Source organism: Macaca fascicularis, chromosome 7 (genome assembly GCF_037993035.2).
Source record: "Macaca fascicularis isolate 582-1 chromosome 7, T2T-MFA8v1.1".
NCBI lineage: Eukaryota > Metazoa > Chordata > Mammalia > Primates > Cercopithecidae > Macaca > Macaca fascicularis.
Window position 1 is genome coordinate 101,369,206 of NC_088381.1, and position 19,770 is coordinate 101,388,975.

The 19,770-nt window shown below is 38.7% G+C and overlaps 1 protein-coding gene across 15 annotated transcripts in view; it reads left to right on the top strand.

Moving 5' to 3' along the window:
- NPAS3 (neuronal PAS domain protein 3) overlaps positions 1-19,770 on the top strand; it is an 878,459-nt gene that overhangs the window by 624,196 nt on the left and 234,493 nt on the right. For all 15 annotated transcript variants that reach the window (XM_015453693.4, XM_045397514.3, XM_045397513.3 and 12 more), the window contains one exon: positions 4,263-4,352. In XM_015453693.4, the coding sequence (XP_015309179.2) occupies positions 4,263-4,352 (90 nt within the window). The remainder of the gene's footprint in view (positions 1-4,262; positions 4,353-19,770) is intronic.

Below are 19,770 nucleotides of genomic sequence, written 5' to 3' on the forward strand. Positions count from 1 at the left end.
ACTTTCAGATTAATCACACTTGGTTTCTAAGACTAACTGACTGCATGTTTTCTTCCTCCTCCCACCTTTTTAAATTGATAACACCCAATTTAAACCAACAATGATGCTACCCTTCAAACTTTTCTAAGTGGCAACATACAGCTAACTATAGACAGAGGCAATGCTGAATCAGAAGGCAGTGGCTATGTGAAAAGTGATCTTGGCAGTCTACTTTATACCTGACTTCATATCCCATTTTTTTATTTGAAAGGTAATCAAATCTGAGATATGAACATTGATCTTAGACTATAGGTATAATCGACCAAAATGATAACCATAAAAGTGAAAAATATGGTGAATTAACCGTATTTTTGGGGTGTATGTGTGTGTGTGTTTTGCTTCTGTGATGACTAATAACTAATTTAACTAGTTGTTTTTTCCCCCTACCAAATTGGCTGTTATTTTTAATTGAATTGACTGGATGTCTTTGTGTCATGTAGACATAGACTCATTTTAATCTCACCAGGAAATTGGAACATGTGTTGAAGCCTCTGTTTTTGCCAAATAAAACTGGCCAGTTCTTAGATCGCCACTGCTTAATAGCATCAGATGTTTAGCCTCCAGATATTCTTTTACCCTGCTATGGTGCCCAAACCTCCTCAAATATTTTAGTAAGTACATGAAATCTGAACCTCATGTTAAAACTCACAATCCCTTTTAGTGAGGAAGTAAAGGATATGCGTAGATAGCAAATGACACATCTATTCAGAAATAGAACTGGGTGCTTTGAAGGACATAAAATAATCCATTCTATTCTAAATATCAGGAGGTATCCCAGACCATAGTAGAAATCTGTGGAATCTGAATCAGTAAATAATCTAAGTCCATAAACTGGACTCCTCAAGAAAATAATTTCCATCCTTAGTAGTCATTATGGTATTTGTGATATAAGGAAAAGGGAGCACTGAGCATGGAGGTAGAACTGGATTTCATAAAAACTGATTGAGTGGTTGTTAGGTGCCAGCTAGATACATAAGGCATCGCCTCACTGTTGAGAAATTCAGTGATTCAGAAATTCTCTAGTTGAGAGCTGAATAAGCCAACCAGAAGCATACAGTGCCATAAATGTTTTAATAATTTTATGGGAGTGAAGAAGATTTAATCCTGCCTCTGCCACCAACTGGCCATCTGAGCTTGTCCAGCCACTTAGCCTCTCTGTGCCTCAGTTTCCTCCCCTGTAAAATGAAGGTTTAGAACTATAGGAGATTATCCCCACACCAGCTTCATCAGTCCATCCTTCTGCATCCAGCCAGGCTTCCGACTGTCCCTTGTGTCCTTAGAAGTTCTCCTGTGATCTCTGTTTGTGTTGTTGCTCTAATTGACAATGACATTAAAATTTGAGAAGATGACTTACACAGTTCTCTGTGATTGTGTACCAAGCCATGGCTATCAGGTCAAAAGGAAAACCTAACAAGCCCTTTTATAAGCTCCAAGGGAATAGTCACAAAGGGGAGGGTCCTAATTCTCATGAGTCATCCTCAGGAGACATCTCGTTTGAGGTAAAGATATGTTGAAATTAGATCCTTCCCAAACTTGTAGGAAGGAAATATCTCTCCCTTTGCACTGGTTCAAAGTGAGGTTCTGCTATACTACATCCTGCGCGTGAAAGGCTCTATCAGAAAAGGGTCCAGAGGGTTTGCAGTTTTGTGAAAGGTAAGGACCCCAGTTCTCTTAGACAGTACAGTATTTTATTCCCAAAAGCTGGTTCTGGGGAAATGTTTCGAAGCAAAGGTGGCCAGGTAACCTCCTATGGAAATACCTTAAGTAATCTCTTGCCATCCTACTTCCGCTCTGTCTTGTACCCACAATGGGAGGACTCTATCGTTTGAACACCAATTGTTCAAAAACAAGGGATGATGTTTAAGATGTCACAGGCTGCCTCTTAGGGTAAATATTTTAATTTCAGAAATGTTGTGAATATTCGCCTTTTCATTAATTCACACATATCAATTAGAGAATCTTTATTTTTATTGGAAGGTAGTATAGTTAGTTATTAAGTCCCACTGCCAAAGTTCAACTCTAAACTCCAAACTAGGAATAGACTTGTTGCCTAACTTCACTAATCCTCAATTTCCCTGTATATAAAAAGTGGATAATAATACAATAACTTCATATAGTACTTGTGAAAATTAAAAGAGACAATATGTGCAAACTGCTTAGCACAGAATGCTTAATAAATGTAAGCTGGCATTATTGTATTATTGTAGCTAAAACTCATCTATCATGTAATTTGCTCTTTAGTGGAACAATATAATGTGACTTTTGAATTGTTTTCAGAACCCAAGAAATCAGAGGAGGGGGTTGGGTGTCATCCACAGTTTCTGACCAGTGGGGCAGTGAAAACATGTCAGGAAACAGGAAAATCCACTTTTTTTTTTTTTTGAGACAGAGTCTTGCTCTGTTGTCCAGTCTAGAGTACAGTGGCATGATCTTGGCTCACTGCAACCTCCTCCTCCCAGGTTCAAGTGATTCTTGTACCTCATCCTCCCAAGTAGCTGGGATTACAGGTGTGCCACCACACCCAGCTACTTTTGTATTTTTAGTAGAGATGGGGTTTCCACCATGTTGGCCAGGCTGGTCTTGAATTCCTGGTCTCAAGTGATGCACCCACCTCAGCTTCCCAAAGTGCTAGAATTACAGGCATAAGCCACTGTATCTGGCAGAAAATCCAAATTTTATATATACATACAGACATATATATGTGTGTGTGTATCTGTATGCATGCATATATATATATACACATACATATATAAGAATATATATAATATATAGTCTCCCCAAAATTCAGTATTTTAGGAGACTGAAATTATTGCTAGGATTTGAGAAGGCACATATTTCTAACTAATTTACACACTTCTTCCACCGTTCTATATTTTTACAAATTTTGTCATTAATTTAGTGTTTTCGCATACCTTGTTCCTAGCATGGGTTTCCTGTATTTGCAAATTCACGGCCTTTTTTTTAACACCACTCACATTTAAAAACTTTTTCTTGTACAAGCAGCACTTGTGCAATCTACCTTGTTAAAAATAAATATAAAGCAAAACAAAAGATGTGAGGATGACAGAGGGTGTAGGATGCACTGGATTGCAAGAATTTGAAACAAATTTAACCTCAGTTTGAATGCTGTATTGCAGGTGGAGTTCATGATGATTTACACCATTCATCAAACTGAAAATGCAACCCTCCATTGGGAAAGTAGACTGAGGTTTTAGGAGTTACAGATGATGTGTAGCATCCTTTTTCTTTCTTTATTCTTTCTTTCTTTCTTTCTTCTTTTGTTCCATTCAGGAGTTGTGATAGAAACTAGAACTGTCGCTATAAAACTTTAATAGAGAGTTTTGTAAAACAGGATTACAGTTTGTCAGATTGCAGCCCATAAACATTATCCCTTAATGTATTGACATTTCCTATTGTTCTAACATAGTGAGCACTAGGAGTAAAGAAGGCATCATTCCTTATTAATTAGCAAATTGTTGATGTTCAGAGTAGTGCAAGTAGTGCACTTGATATAGGAAGCCTTTTTTTCTTTCATTTCATTACGATCTTTATTCCTGTTCAACTATTTAATGGAGAATCTTGCTGATTTAATCTCAGTAACCACTGAATCCAAAAAAAAATAAAGGCAACATCTCATAAAATCAGCATGACCTTATTTTGTACATGAATGTAATGTATCTTGATCAAAATGACAGAGACATAAGTCCCTAAAGTAAAAGAAAGCTTTCAGTCTTAATTCAGACATTTAATTTATTCATGTATAATGCAATACTAAAAGATCTTAGGACTTTCATTAAACACGGAGAAAAAAATGATCTTAAATTCAGCGTGGCTGGGCGCGGTGGCTCACGCCTATAATCCCAGCACTTTTGGGAGGCCGAGGCGGGGGCGGATCACCTGAGGTCAGGAGTTCAATACCAGCCTGGCCAACATGGTGAAACCCTGTCTCTACTAAAAATACAAAAATTAGCTGGGCATGGTGGCACGTGCCTGTAGTCCCAGCTACTCGGGAGGCTAAGGCAGGTGAATTGTTTGAACCCAGGAGGTAGAGGTTGCAGTGAGCTGAGATCATGCCACTGCACTCCAGCCTGGGAGACAAAGCAAGACTCTGTCTTAAAAAAAAAAAAAAAAAAAAAAATCAATGTATTGCTTTCTCAGTGGCCTTACTAATTAAATCTGCATCCTTTATATTTATTAATCTATTTATTTCTTTTTTCCTGCAGTCCCTGGATGGCTTTGTATTTGCACTAAATCAAGAAGGAAAATTTTTGTACATTTCCGAAACAGTCTCCATCTACCTAGGCCTCTCACAAGTAAGTAAAACAATTTTAGATTCTTGGCAGCGATTATGAAGCCTTCTTCAGCCTCATGTTTTTCCTTCTTCAAGGAATATTCTGTTTAGCATGAATTATCAAATTTATTATTTAATGGCTTTACCTGACTGTTCTCTCAAAGTCAGTGAGAAACCTGTGTGTCAGTGTTGAACATTCAGAATAAACTTGTGCTCAAAAACTTTAGTTCCCCTCCCCACCCCCCAAGGATCATTATTAATTTATTGAGAACAAATGAAGTTTCTTCCCTTGGTTGTTTTGAACTTTGAAACCTCTGTGCCCGGTAGGAGAGGGACACACTAATAGTGCTTCCCTTGTGTCCTATTACTGGATGTTTATGGAGTACCCTGCATTATCCTGGGAGCTGACACAATGGCAGGAGTCATTTGGAGTCAAGAAATACTGAAAGAGACCATTAAAATGTGTTGCAGGGAGGGTTCCAGCAAGGATATATTTTGCTGCCTTTGCAAATGCTTCCAAATGCTGAAAGATGATTTCATAAAATAAGATAGCTTTTCATTATTTGCCATTTAATTACTCACATGTGTTTTTTGGAGAGTAAAAGAAAAGAAAATGGAGGCTGACGGGCCAGGGACAAAAACCCTGGATGTTACTTCTCGAAATTCCCCTGGAACACAAAAATTTAAGTTCCAGTGAATTCCAAGACATGGGCTGCATCTAGTGAATGCCAAAATATCCTGAAGCAAGGTTTGCAATTCAGCTAATTATCCAGATGTTTTCTGCATAAAAAGGCTGAACATCTGGGTATTTGCGCCCATACAGGTGATTGGCTGAGTTTGACCCCTTTCATCTGGTGATTTGGCATGAGGAAAACACTGCCTCGGTGGGAGGGATTTTGTGTGTGTGTGTGATGATCTGCCAAGTTGGATAATCTACCGCTCATTCAGTTGCCCCTTGAAGCTAGAGATAGAGATAAGATTTGTCTCTCTCCTTTAAAACAGGACCCACCCCAGACTCCTTGCTTCTGAAAGTTGGCACAGCTCTAAGGAGGCATCCAGCAAGTCTGGACCCTTTTGGCTATTAGTGAGTTTGCCGGGTAATAGCTAAATCAAGAAAGACATTGGAAAATAATAGAGAGAGATATTTGGCATGTGAGGCGGCTTGGGGAAGGAGGAGAACCACTGCCAAATTTGATTATTTACTGTTGAGAATCCAAACAAGGGTCTGTTCTGTTAATGCTTTTTGAGGAACATGCAAGCTCTCAGCTATAGTGTATAGAGTAATTCTATTTTATGTGGACTTTAGCAAACCAAATGATAGAAACCGAGCTTTTGTTAACTCAGTATTAGTATTCTTGTATCTTGTTGAAAGATCTGGTTTTGTAATAGCCTTTAATAGACTTTAAGCCTTGTCTTAATCTGTCTGGGACCTAGTATTGAGAATCTTCAATTCTGAAATTGGCGAGCCACCATGTTGCGATGTTGTTATTACCATATAGAACTGGAAACACCACTGTTTGTTGTTCTGCAATGCACATATTCATGTTTCATGCAGGGTATCCAGCAAAGTTTAATAAGCCAGTAAAGAAGAAGGATGAATAATTAGTTTAAGCAGGTAAATGCTAATTAGGGAACTCCTGAAAAGCATCCATTATATACTAGCTCAAAACACATTTTACAGCCCTGGTTAGTGGTGTAATCCAAATTCTGTCAAGGCAACTGCATTTTCTGTAATTGAGATGTGTATGTTTGCTTTGCATAACAGATGGCTCTGTATGCTTAGACTGATAGCTAGGAAAATAATAATTGCATTATTCTGGCCAAAAGAATATTAGCTCTTGGGTTTTGGCCATTTCAGTCAGTCCTCCTGCCAGCACAGCATATGCACATATATGGATTGGATTTTCAAGGAAATTGATGCATCTGGAATAGTGCGGCCATCTGAAATATCATCTGTTCAAGAAAAATTTGGCTTTAACCCTATGCTGCTTTCTCCTTAAAAGTATTTTATTTAGCTGCTTTTCTACTGTATCATCACGTAAAATCTGAGACAAATAATGGATGTTTCTGTGAAATAAAGCAGCTATGTAGACATGGTCCAGTATCTGGCAATTTCTGTGCAGTCAGTCCCAGATTTTATATATAATGGGCTTTAAAGCACATACCAGTAGTCAGCATCTTGACTTATCCAGGGGTGGACCCTGGCCAAAATGTGCCATTGCCTTCTCCTGTGGTGGATGTGTTCAGCGTTGGCAGAAACTGTCAAATATGCAGGTAGAGGCTATGAGATAGGAGACATGGGCCTTCATTTGGCAGCACTACACAACTGCATTGATGAGGGGTCAATCAGTAGAAAGTGATTTATTTTTGCATATACCAATTTATGTATTTAGTGTTCAAAACTGAAGCTTAAGAATAGTTCTACATTAATATAAAAATAATCTGATAAGAACATGATATATTTTTAAATGCCCAAAGCATGAGAGAAAAAAAAAATCTATGCTAAAACTCTGGAAAAGAGTTTTCTACCCAGTTAAGTTTCTGAGTCCTAATAGAGAAATCGAAGTCCCCAAGACACAACTCTTTCCAAGTTTCTTCAATGCCCTTTTTCAGCTGTAGGGGTTGTGGGGTGATATACAAAGTAAATATACTCTAAGTCAATTAAGCATTTGTTCTTTTATGAGCACACACACAGACACACAGACACACACACACACCCTTAATCAAATGCAAACCAAATGCTCTGCTTGTGTTCTACAACTTTGGCTAAGTGGTTATTCCATCAAATTCTAGACAGTGATAAGCAATCTATAAAGTTATGGTCCCTCCTTTCCTTTCCAAATAGTTTTGTTAAAGACAGTGTGTAACTCTGTCATCAAAGACTTGTCCAGTGAAATTGTTGAGGAGGACTGTGAGCGTGTCAGTTTGTTGCAGAGCATAGCTATGTCTGTATTTCTAACTCTCAAGATATCCCTTCCTCAGTTTTATTTTCTTTCAATGTGTACATAAATGTGGTGGCTTTAAAACAGCTTATGCTCAGGAAAGAATTAGAATTCTTTTTTAGCTCACAATAAAACAAGATAGGGAACCTTCTACTGAGCTCTGTTGTGTAGTGTGAGGATAGAGACAGCCAGAGCGGATTTTCTCTTTGACACTCCCTTGGGTGGGACAGCTCTTGGTGTCCAGGGCATGTGCTTGCCGGGTATTCTCTTTAAAGTATTCTCATCTTGTTGTAATTATGGGAATTAGTGAATGATGGTGATTTCTGAACCTCCTCAATAGTCCTCTTGACTTTGCCAGATACACACACACACACAGAGAGAGAGAGAGAGAGAGAGAGAGAGAAAGAGAGAGAGAGAGAGATGTATATATTTAACCTAACAACATCCAAGAAGTGGTTTCAGGTTATAGAAGTATCCACTGTTGACTTGCTTTCCTGTGTAAAAATGATTCCCAGTTACTCACCAAGAGGCCTTATCTTAAAAGAAGATTCCTACATACTGATGCTGAGTTTGGCTTGCATAGAGACTAAATAACTTCTTATACCTGGTGATGGCATTCAGAGCTGCTCACAACAGCTCTGCTTTCTAGCTATGATGGAACAGGCAGACGTGAAAATGAATTAAGAAAACAGAATGGGTTCCCTAACCCTGAAAATGTAGCAATGATATATAGCCAGCATTTATGAAATATCTTCCAAAATGTAAGGGGCTTAATCGCCAAAGAATCCAAAAGAGACTTTACATGATAAATAAAAAATATTTCTAGTTGATATAGGATTTAAAGCTTAGAGAAATATTTATTTGTTGGCTTATACTCTCCTCTTTCCACAAAGGATTTGAAATAGCTTACATAAACACATATGATAAAAATAATGTCAAAATAGAACTAGGGAATAAGGAAAAGGAGATAAGCAAAAGTAGGTAAACTATTACCACATAGTAGGAAAACACAAAAAAGGGGCTCATAAAAAGACCATTTAGTACAAACGGTCTTTATTAAAGCTTCAGATTTAACCATGAGCTTCATGGTAACCAAAGCAAAAAGGGAAATCCAGTCAACCATCAAAAATGAAAAACCATTGTTTCTTAAGGAAAGCAAAGTTTTTCTGGGACTGAAATCTGAAAATCTCACGTACAATTTTGGTAGAGCTAACCTGTAGATTATGACATCAGTTTGCTTCCACTGGAGTCCATATTCACAGCAAGGCTGTCGTGATCCACACAGCAAACACAAAGACCCAAATTACAAATCTCATAACAGGCAGAAGCCCGTTCCCCGCCAGCCATAGCTGTGCGGAAGACCATTTGGAGAGCGAAATTCTGTTCCCGCATCCAGGCCTCACAATAGCATTGGCTAGTTTGTTGGTTTACATGGTTTCAAATCGGCTTTCCTTCACCCACACTCACATCCTGCATTTTCTTCTAAATCCTCATGGGAAATTCACATTATCATTGCCAGAGGCAGAGGACATGAGAGACTCAGTTAACCAGAGAATGCAATTGGACTCACATCCTCTGAAAACATTTTTTCTGGAAAGTGAGGTGAGACAAGATAATTCTGATGCACACCTATCCCAGCAAAGTGCTTTCAGGTTAATGTAGAGTCCTGTTTACAACAAAATGAGATCTAGAGCAAGCCAGGATATGTACACATTTGTATGGGGCGATATCATTAGAAAATACCCTACGTGCCAGCTAAAGCCTCTCTTGAAATGTGTTCTAATCACCCCCCACTGCCTCCAGTCCCCTCGTGCACATAATGAGTCACTTCCCTTTTTTCTCACCTAGTCCTCACCCTTATATAAGGTATTTCCTGGCTATTGTAAGCCAGCCAGAAGGTAGCTGCAGACAAGGTTACAAATTGACTTGATTCAAGGCAGCTTGCTGAAAAGGGCAGGGTGGCTGCAGATTATAATAAGAGTTAATAGAGGTGAAGGTGAAAGGGGGTTAGTGGTTGTTTTAAATTTGGTATTTTTTTTTAAGCCATGCAGATATATTTGCCATAAACTCCTTTCCTTATCCTGTTGTTCATCTCCATATTTTAGATTTCTCTGCATTTGTTATATAGAATGGCAAATAAAATTACAGCTACAGCACACAAGTACAAGGTCAAATAAATGACAGAGCTCAGTCTATTTGTGAAGCTATTCTGAAAGGGAACCATGGTGCCAAATGTGGTTTATTTGAATAATAAAGAAGAATTAGATTCCCCTGATAACTTGGCCGAGGGCCAATAAATCACTGGAGGTTAAAGACGCTTTGCAACTGCCATGTCTTTCTTTTGCTTTTCCAAAGTGCAAGCCTCACTCTTCCATTCTGTGTTTTTCAATGCAAATCAAGTTGAGGTTAGTATGTAGCTAACACTCTTACTTCCCTGCTTGTAAAAGATATGTATATATTTCTTTAGTGGGGTTAAAAAAAGAGAAGACATTAGCTTTCCTTACAAGTTATTCTCTTGTTTGGCATCATCACATCCTACAGAGCTGGAATATAAAGACAAAAAAGGGATTATTTCAACACAGCAGAGGGATTGCAATGATGGAGCCAAGTGTTAGCATTTTTGCAGTGGGTGTTCTAAATGTATTCAATGCTAGGGTAACTGGAGTTCTTTTAATAAATGAATGCAAATACTGCTTTATGGCCCCCCTTTTCAAAATATTTCAAGTACACATACCTTAATTTTTTAAAAAGAAGAAAAATACATAAATTTCTGCAGCTGTGGCCGCCCCCCACCCACCCCAACTAGCAAGTCTACATTTTTCTCCTGTACACTAATCATAAAAAGTTCATCACTTCTGGGTGTAACAAAGAAAAATGCCCTTTTGAAGGTGGAAGCTCTGAGGGTTTGGAGACTATTGAGAAAATATAAGTATCAAAATAATTCAGAAACAGTACAAGGCACAGTGGCACATTATCAATTTACAACATTTAAATTGATAAATGCTTGGTGGTGAAGGCCTACAAGGGCACTTTGAAAAGCAAATAGCGACCTGGTGAAGAAATTGATTTTCCCCCCCCGAAAATGACTGCATGATGCATCATTTGACTGCATGCTGTCCGAGTGCTTGACAGAGATAATCTCAGCAATCCCACGGGTGACCTTATCGTTCTCACCAGGGCAACTTTGTCTACGTTCTGACTTTGTGCATGTCAAGGTTCCTCCCTGCAGGATCCTTGGGGGAAAAAGTTCCTCTGTTCGATCCAGATATTGAACCGCTCGTTCTTCCCCCTTTTCCTTCCACCCCACCCTTCCAAATAGGCAAACATGCCTCTTTATTTCATCCATAATTATGAATGAGCCAGGCAGAAGAATACAGCTCTGTGCTCTGTATCTTTGTTGAAGCTCCTAATACCTTTTAGTTCATAGTTCTTAGGTGATCAACTATATTTGCAGGGATCTTTTTACCAGAAAGAGTAGAAAAAAATCCCTAATGTTCTTATAATGCATTGCTACCTTGAGCAGAATGGAAAAAGGTAACCAGTTTCTTTCTTCTCTGTACTTGCAGGATGTTTTTTTTTCCTCTCTCCCCTGTCATCTTTACATAGAACCCTTCTGAAACTGTCTTAAGTCATACATGTCAGTATCTAATAATATTATTCTCTTACAATCCAATGATTTAAGGTATGTCTCTTATAACCTTAAAATTATGTAACAATGACATAAGGCCCAGATAGCACGTCACCTGTGCTATTTGGCTTTGAATCCCAATGGCAGCCTCTTTGCAGAGATTTGATAGAATCCACAGGGCTTCTTCAGGACCGTTGGTGTTTGGAAAGTATTTTTCTTCCACAGGGGAATCAACAATTTTTTTTATGCCTAGAATTTTCTATTGATATGTATGAATGTGTGTATGTGTGTGTCTGTTGATCAGTAATCTTCCTGCCACACAGCTTGTCGTTGATAATTACAATTCTTGATTAGCCACTTCTTGAAAGCGGCAACACCCTGCCTGGTTTGGCACCCTGAAGCCCCAGTCCCCACTGCCTCTGACACCCTCAGTTCACCATATTCAACCCCTTTTACCTCCTTCTTTCATCCACAACATTAATTCTGAGTGAACAAGACGTGCTTCCTTGCTTTTGACAAGATTTGCTGCAGTCTCATGCGACAAAAACCCAACACTCATTCCAGATTCAGAAAGTAGGATTTATAACAGCATTTTAATTTAATGTTGGATGTCGAACATATAAAGAGATCACAGTAGTACTAGAGCTGAAAATTGATGCCTTTTTTATTAGTGTCCTCTCAGAAGTGGGTGAGACGCTGTTTGTGCAATGGAGCACAGAGCAGCACAGTCAGATGAATGAGGATATGCTATCTGCAAGGAATCATATTTCAAGCCACTGTCGGCCTCTATTGATGTGCTCGGAGTTGAAAGGTTATGCTAGTAAATGCCATCCGAATTTCCAGCATTAGAAATCGGTAGAATAATCTGCTGGCTGTCACTTTATACTCAGCCTAAATGCACTGCATAGGGATGTTTTACTTCTTTTAACTCCAAATTAATTGCTTATTACAGGTGCGTTTCTTTCTCTCCTCATGCTCTCATCAGTGCCCAAATGGGACTGATTTTTAACAGGTCTTCAGAGTAGACCACTATCTGTGAAAAAAAACGAAAGAAATGTGCGTCATCGTACGTGAGAATCATGTTATTCTTATTTATTCCTTTGAACATATTTTTTCCAGACAGTGAGGCTAAAACACAGGAAGTTTGTGCACAGGGAGCTTTTCTTGTTAGACTGAATCATAGAATCTCAGGATAATTCAAGATAAGCTTACCATTTGCAAATGTATGAATTGAAGACCTACATTGCTTCTTAATTTCTGGACTTAAAGTGAGCAAGAAAAAAAAAGGAAGATGGAGTATTCTTCATTTTATAGTTGAGGAGATCTCAAGTCAGAAAAAAATACTTCGTAAGGAGCTGGTTAATTTTATTTGTGTGGATCAAATAGCATTTTCAGATTCATTTTGAAATAGAGCACTGAGCAAAAAGTAAGATTAAGAAAATTTAGTCATCATTCCAAGTCCGTAATTTATTCATTTTTAAATAATGAAACGGTGTTTTTCTGAATTAACCCATGTATTATTCATGCAGGCATTGGCAATGTAATGTCCCTGGTTTTCTGGAAAGCAATATACATTTCTTTGCCTGACAAGCAGTATTTTCTATATGGTATTAATTTAATGGCTTATTTTATTATGCAAAGTTAGAAAGTAAAGATAATTTCTGTCCATAATGTGGTGCTTATATAGGCAATATATGCAGAATAATACCTCTACACTTAAGCTGGCTATCCTTCCTCAGTTAGCTTGGACCCTATAAGAATGATGAGTGAATGCAAACTGCTCATATGAAGAATAAGAAATAGCTTGACCTTCTGGAAAGGAGGTCATAAAATCATTAAATTCATGTGAAATCCAAATTTCATTTCTACACACACACATTCAATCTATATTGGGTTTTAGCTCTTACATAAGAAGATATGGTTTTCATGACAGAAGTAACATGGCAACAATTTCAGTGATAATTTCAGTAGGACTATCATAAGGAAATTGACTTTAGATTTTTGTATAAGTTCTAGAACTAGGCTGGTAACCTGAAAATTGATGTCAGTTTTAGACAACAAATGCCCTATGGCTTTTTATCTTTCATCCTCACTCCCTTCTTTGGAATGACAGTCCAAAGATGTAATCTCTTTTTCTTAAAATCATCATTGTGAAAGAGACTGATAGCAGTTGAATTATTTAAAGTATCTTTTGATACTTTTTTGTGTAAATATGTGTTTATTCACATGCCTATATATGTTTATAAATGCATACAATTGGTTTCTTTCTGATATGGTTTTCATGCCTACTGCATTTTTATCTACAGATATAAATAATTTCCAAAATGATTCACTAAAGCAGCACACCAGGTTTTCCTTTGGGTGTCTCTTCCTCCTTTCAGGCTCCTACAGCTGCAAATTTACCACATTCAATAATAAGACAAAAACTTTCTCTGATCTGTTCATTTTTAATGTGCTGGCAGATTAAATCTATTACTTTCAATAACTATGCAAACTTTTTGAGAGCAAGAGAATGTATGCAGAAAGAAGTTTTCCCTGGGAAGGAAAAAATATGGCCTGGATCGGATGTTTTCAGGGCAGTTCAAGGCCCTTGGTAGAGGTAACACAGATACCTGTGGGCCATGTGTGGGTTTTGGTGAACCTAGGAAGTATGTCAGTAATATGCATTTGGGTATCAGATAAATAATTACAGACGCTGTTTAGATTTTCTTCTAGGTTTTGGAGAAGCAAACTTTATATTAAGAAAGCCCTTCCCTCTTGGCCTTCTCTCGCCAGTAGAAACATTGTTTTAGGACCCCAGGTAATCCTGTTTAGCACTGCTTTGCCATGGAAACAATAAAAAATTGGTTCTTCATAGGAACGCACTAAGGCTTTAAGGAACATGCAGATAGGAGATGGTTTCATGAACCTCTGAGTTTTATTCTATAGCTCTGACCTTCAGGTATTTGTTCCTACTCTGCTTTCTTCGATAATTCTTTCTGGTTAAAGTCCCTACTTGTTAAACTTGGTATGTATTAGGAACTTAAAAAACATTTGTACTAAATGTTCTTGTCCTTATAAATAGGGGAGATGCAGAAATACTTCCAGAAAATGTGAATGATAATGCTAGCTCTATCTATGGTAAAGATCTGGCTCTTCACCATAAAATGTACAGGCTTGCCTTGCTTTAAGAAACGTTACGGCTAAAAACCTGCCAGATGACTAAGTAAGAGATTATTTGTATTACAATACAGATGGGGTATTTGTGTTCCTTTAAGTGGTGAGTTCCTTTTTTGGGCTTTAAATGTCTATACAGAGATTGTTATCTAATCTACAAAATCAAAAGGGAATGAAGGAAAGAGAGAGAGGCACAAAAATTAAAGTATTCAGAGGCATTCCATTTTAAGATCAATCAGAAATGAGGATGGAAAATGAGATTCTGTTGGCAGACAACTTTTTAAGATCCCTCCTAGTAGGCACAGATCTCCTCAGCCTTGGTTGCCAAGTGCAATGGGAATGTTGCTTGCAACTTGGTCGTCTGGAAGAGGAAAACACGGTCCGACTGTTCAGTCTAGTTGTCCAGGGTCACTTCAAAGTGCTGTGCAGCAGTGGTTTTGCATGCTTGTGATGTCCTGTCTACATATCTGTGTGAATTACAAAAGTCTACACATCCCTGAGGACAGAAGATGCAAATTCAAGGAAAATAAGAGGTGAGACTAGGAACCAATTCCCTGAAATAATAATAAAAAAAAACCCATAATTTTTCCGGTTCATTAATTAAAATTGACGTTGCCGGGTTTGCAAAGACCAAGAAAGGCCCGTGCCATTCCACTACATTTCAAAACCTTTTCACTTGAGCAGACAAGTAAATCATGCAATTACTGGGACTCATTCAGCTCTTTAGTAAAAACACGGGCCTGCAACCTTGGCTGTAGCATACATGGAAATTAGAAGAGTTGAACTGAAGATATTTCTAAAATGTCACAACTGCTCTGTGACACTGGATGATATGTTTATCCTTTCATTATCACTTAGAACACCTGGGGCGGTGCTCAGGAAATCAGATAGTGCCTTTTAAAATAATTATAAAAGAAGCATAGATTAGCAAGCTGAAGGGAAAACAGACAATCCTGAATCATGACGTTACTAATTTTGAGCTGTTTGGGGGCATCAGCTTCCAAGTCACAACAGTGTAATAACTGACTGCAACTGTCAGCAGTACTGAGGAGAGAGAGTGCCAAGTATGAGTATTTCTAAAAAGCAAATGTTTCCTGGAGATGAAATCCAAGCATTCATATATTCTGTTTATAAAATTAAGACACTCCGTTGGTGGTGTTTCCTATTGTCAGTTTCTGGCTGGATCCTTTTGTCTGTTAGACATGGAGTCTTTGGAAAAGCAGGAGAAAGGGCTCTGGACTGGGATCCAGGAGGCCTGGTTCTGGTCTTGCCTCTGCTGCTAGTCAGGCCAGTGACCTTGGAGCAGCCCCAATCTTCATTTTTCTTAAGCGTGAAACGAAAGGGCAATTTCTCAGATTCCTTCTTCTTTAAAATGTGTGCTCTCTGCAGTTCATCCAACGCTGGACATTTTTTCGTAAGCACTGGGGTAGGGCTGGGGGAGGGGAGCCTGGTGAAGTAGGCTATTTTATTTTTAACCTTCAAAGGAATTTAGTTGAGCAGATGCTACCCTGAACTAGTCAGAGTAGAAAAGAAATGATATGGCTTTTAAAGGGCACATCTAGCATATCTACTGGGGTAAAGTAATTCTGGCAATGCTTCAAAGGATATAACTTTTGATGGTAAAGTAGGTAGGCTATGGAATGAAATCACATATGGCAGGCTGTCAAAGTCTCCTACACTTTCAGTACATTTATATAAGTGCAAATGGAGGCTGCTTAGATGGAGTCCCTAGCAATTTCCTGCTAAGACTGCTTTCAGATTATCTGATAGTATTTGACTAAATTATCTCTGTAGAAGCTGAGGACAACTTTTATGATCAAATATTTTGAAATTAGTTTTCCTTGTTGGCAGATTATCTGAAATATGAATTGCTCTCGTTTGAGCACTTGAAATTGAAAGGCTTTTGGTAACAGCAATTATACAAAAACAAGGGTACTGAAGTGCTGTATATCATGCTGAAGGGGATATGTTTATAGGTCAGTGATGTCAATAACTGGAGTTCTCACAGATACCTCATCGTTACCCTTTTATTGTGGGCTAATGCAAAGGACAGACTGACTCTGTTTCACAAGGGTATTTCATTTTCTAGAATAAATACTGATTTTCTTGACCCTCGACACTTACACATAGTCAATTCATATTTATTATATTTCCCAAACCTTTCATAGGGTGGCTGAGGGTCTAAAAAGTGGAAAATACACAGAAAATATATAAAATTCTAAATAATTCAGAGGTATTATTATTCTAATGATTGACTTGTGCATTCCTGGTGCCTTCTCTGGGAGGTATTTCAATCATTCTGTGAGCCTTATCTGTTCATATTTGTAGCCTCCTAATTAACAATAGTTACAACTTTTTAAAAAAATTTAAAAGGCTTTAAAACAAGAAAGAAAGGAAAGGATGCTTGGAAGAGGCCCAAGCGGGTGACTCGAAGAACAGGTGCCCTGACTAACATTTATTAAGCTATTACTCTGTGCCAGGCACTGTTCTAAGTACTTTAAATAAATTAAGGTGTGTAACCCTAACGATTGTTAGGTACTATTTACAGTCTCCAGTTTATAGATAAGAAAACTGAGGCAAAGAGGTTAAATAGCTTGCCCAAGATCATACAAGAAGGAAGTGGCAGAACTAGCATTTAAACCCAGCCCTCTTGACTCCAAAGCACTCATTGTTAACCAGTAATGCTAGTTACCTCTGGACGGTTTTACATAATTGGCATGTCGAATTATTCATTTTATGTGTTAAGAGAAACTGAGACATGGTACAATTAAGCATCCTGCTCAGAACTATAAAATAGTTATTCTTGGCCAGGCACTGTGGCTCACGCCTGTAATCTCTGCGCTTTGGGAGGCTGAGGTGGGTGGATGACAAGGTCAAGATATCGAGACCAGCCTGGCCAACATGGTGAAACCCTGTCTCTACTAAAAATACAAAAATTAACCAGGTGTGGTGGCGGATGCCTGTAGTCCCAGCTACTCGGGAGTCTGAGGCAGGAGAATCGCTTGAACCCGGGAAGCGGAGGTTGCAGTGAGCCGAGATCATGCCACTGCACTCCAGCCTACAGACAGAGTGAGACTCCTTCTCAAAAAAAAAAAAGTTATTCTCACAATGCTAATGGTGTAAATGAACTTGTGAAAACATCAGTAAAGTTATATAGATATACCTGAAAATTCTGATACTCAACATTTTTAGAAATATTCCAAGATTCAGTAGAGTAGTAGGGCCAGTAATCAGTAAAACAGGTCCAAACCCAGGGTTCCCATGACACTCACCACACTGTTAATTGCATCCATCCATGTCAGCATTCAGCTAGTATTTGCTGAATGACCTACATGTGCAAAAACTGTGCCGGAAACTGAGGCTATTGATAACTAAGGCGTAGTTCCTGCCCTTAAGGAGCTGGTGCCTACAAGATGCCTTAAACATGGCAACCAAGCTACGATGACCTACGAGTGTTAAGTCTCAAATATTTTAGTGAATACTGAATGTCATGGTCACAATGGAGAGATCCACTACAAATCACAAAAATAGAATGTGGATGACTAACTCTGCCTGGAGAAGTTTGCAAAGAATTTACTGAAGAAAAAGTAACGCTTTTGGTCAGGGCTTGAAGGGCATTTTCTGTGTAGGAAAGGGAAAGGTAGTATTCCAGGCCAAGGGAGGCATATATACAAAGCTATTTCCTATGGGAGAGATGAGTCTGGAAAGTTAGGACTTGGCCAATTTGGAAAGGGTGTCAGAGTAAGCTAAGGAAATTGGAATTTTTCCTTTAGACCCTTGGGAGCTGTAAAATATTTTAAAGGGAAAAGTGCAATATTAGACTTGTGCTTTAGGGAAAAAAATAATTTTGGCTAAAAAGAAATGGAGGATAGAAAGCATCCTCCAATTAAAAGACTGATAAATAGTCCAGAAAAGAGGTGAAAGGTGATGACATTAAGGCACACCAGTGGAAATAAAAGAAGGGGATGGATTTGAGAAGCCTTTTTCCGGTAAGATCAATGCCATGATGACCAATCAAATGTGGTGGAAAGCAAGAAGGAAGTACATTTTTAAAACTTAGTTTGGATTTAGACATGTGGCATTTGAGAAGCCCATGGGACATCTGTTGAATGGACAGGCTTCAGAGCTCAAGAGAGGTTGGGTTCAAAGTTCCAGGTTGGGAAGTGGTTAGCATATAAATTATACCTGGACCCAAAGGAATTAGATGAGATTACCAAGAAAAACCTGTAGTTTAGGAAACAGGGAGTGTGAGCTGCTAAGAAGGCAAGCCTGAGAAAATCTCAGTTTACTGACAGGCAGAGGAAGAGAAGGCAGCATATACTATGCAACACAAATGATCAGAAAGCGACCTGGCTGGTACCCTTCTCAGGAAGAACCCTGAGAAGTTATCGTTAGGAAATGCAAAGAAAAAAGGCTTTCAGAAAGGATATGGTCAAGTGTCCGAAAGCTAAAATACTATAAGGAAAGATAAAAAGCCATTAGACCCATCAGTTCAAAGATTTCCATGATTTGACTGTCATGGGCTAGCACCAGCGAAGGCTGGGACCCAAATGCAGTGGCTTGCGGGGCCAGAAGTCCAAATGTATTCAGCAAATGTTGGCCTCTCTTCCAAGCAGTTTGGTGGCACAGAAAGGGGGTGAGGTGGATGGAGGGACCAAGGGGAGGGTGAAAAGTAGTTTGAGGGAGAGAAAGTGTTGATGGATCTCATTTTTAAGCTGAGGCAACTTTAAGTGGAGAAGCTGGGGTGTATAGAAAGATGCATTTAAAGACTCAAGAGAGGGATCCTCATCGAACCCAGGTCTCAGAAGAATAAGCTTGATGATGTGAAAGGCATGCACCTGAGAAATAAGTAGGGTTATCTTTTCCTCTTCTGCTGAGGAGAAGTAGGGGAATGGACTTTGGAGGTGGGAGGGGGAAAGGAGAGAGACCAGTTTTGAACTCATGGTGGCTCTCACCTGGTAAAGGTGAAACTGGACCAAGAATATGTAGTGACTTTTGCTAGAATTGGTCAGCCTTGGTCCATGCACACAGTGGTGCAAGAGACAAGGATGCTGAAGTACCAGTGATGCCAGGCAGGAGGAAAGCTCAAAGCAGGGGAGGGCAGTCACAGGTCAAGGCCAGAATAATTCTGACTCTTTTCTACCAAACATGTTAGGAGGTACTGCCCCAAGACAAAAATCCTAGGAAATTCTAAGGAGAGTAATGGATTCCATTGTAGACCAACACATCATGCAATTAACTTTTACCATTTAACATAGCTTGTTAACCACTGCTGTATTAGTATTAGTTAACCACTGCTGTATTAATCCTGCCCATTAGCTTTTGACTATTAACTGATGATTGAATCCAGTAACACTGACAGAATCCGAGATTCATAGATTGTATTCGTTGTTCCTATTTTTTAACTCTGATGATTTGAGTTGAAAGGAAAAAATTGAGAAAGTATTTTCTGTAATATTTTAGACTTTGAAACCCTCATTTCCTTTTCCATGACTCTTAAATCACATATAAGCAGCCCATGCAAAGTAGTGTTGCCAGGTCTCTTTTAATTTGTAGGTTTTCCAATTGTTCCTAATGTTTCTCTGAATGCTGAGGCTCCCACATTCCTTTTCTGCCTCATTTGTGTCTTTATACAATTAGAACATAATTGGTAAAAAGAATATTCATGTGGAGGTACAGGGTCTAAGGATGATACAGTCCTTCAGTGAGCTCTT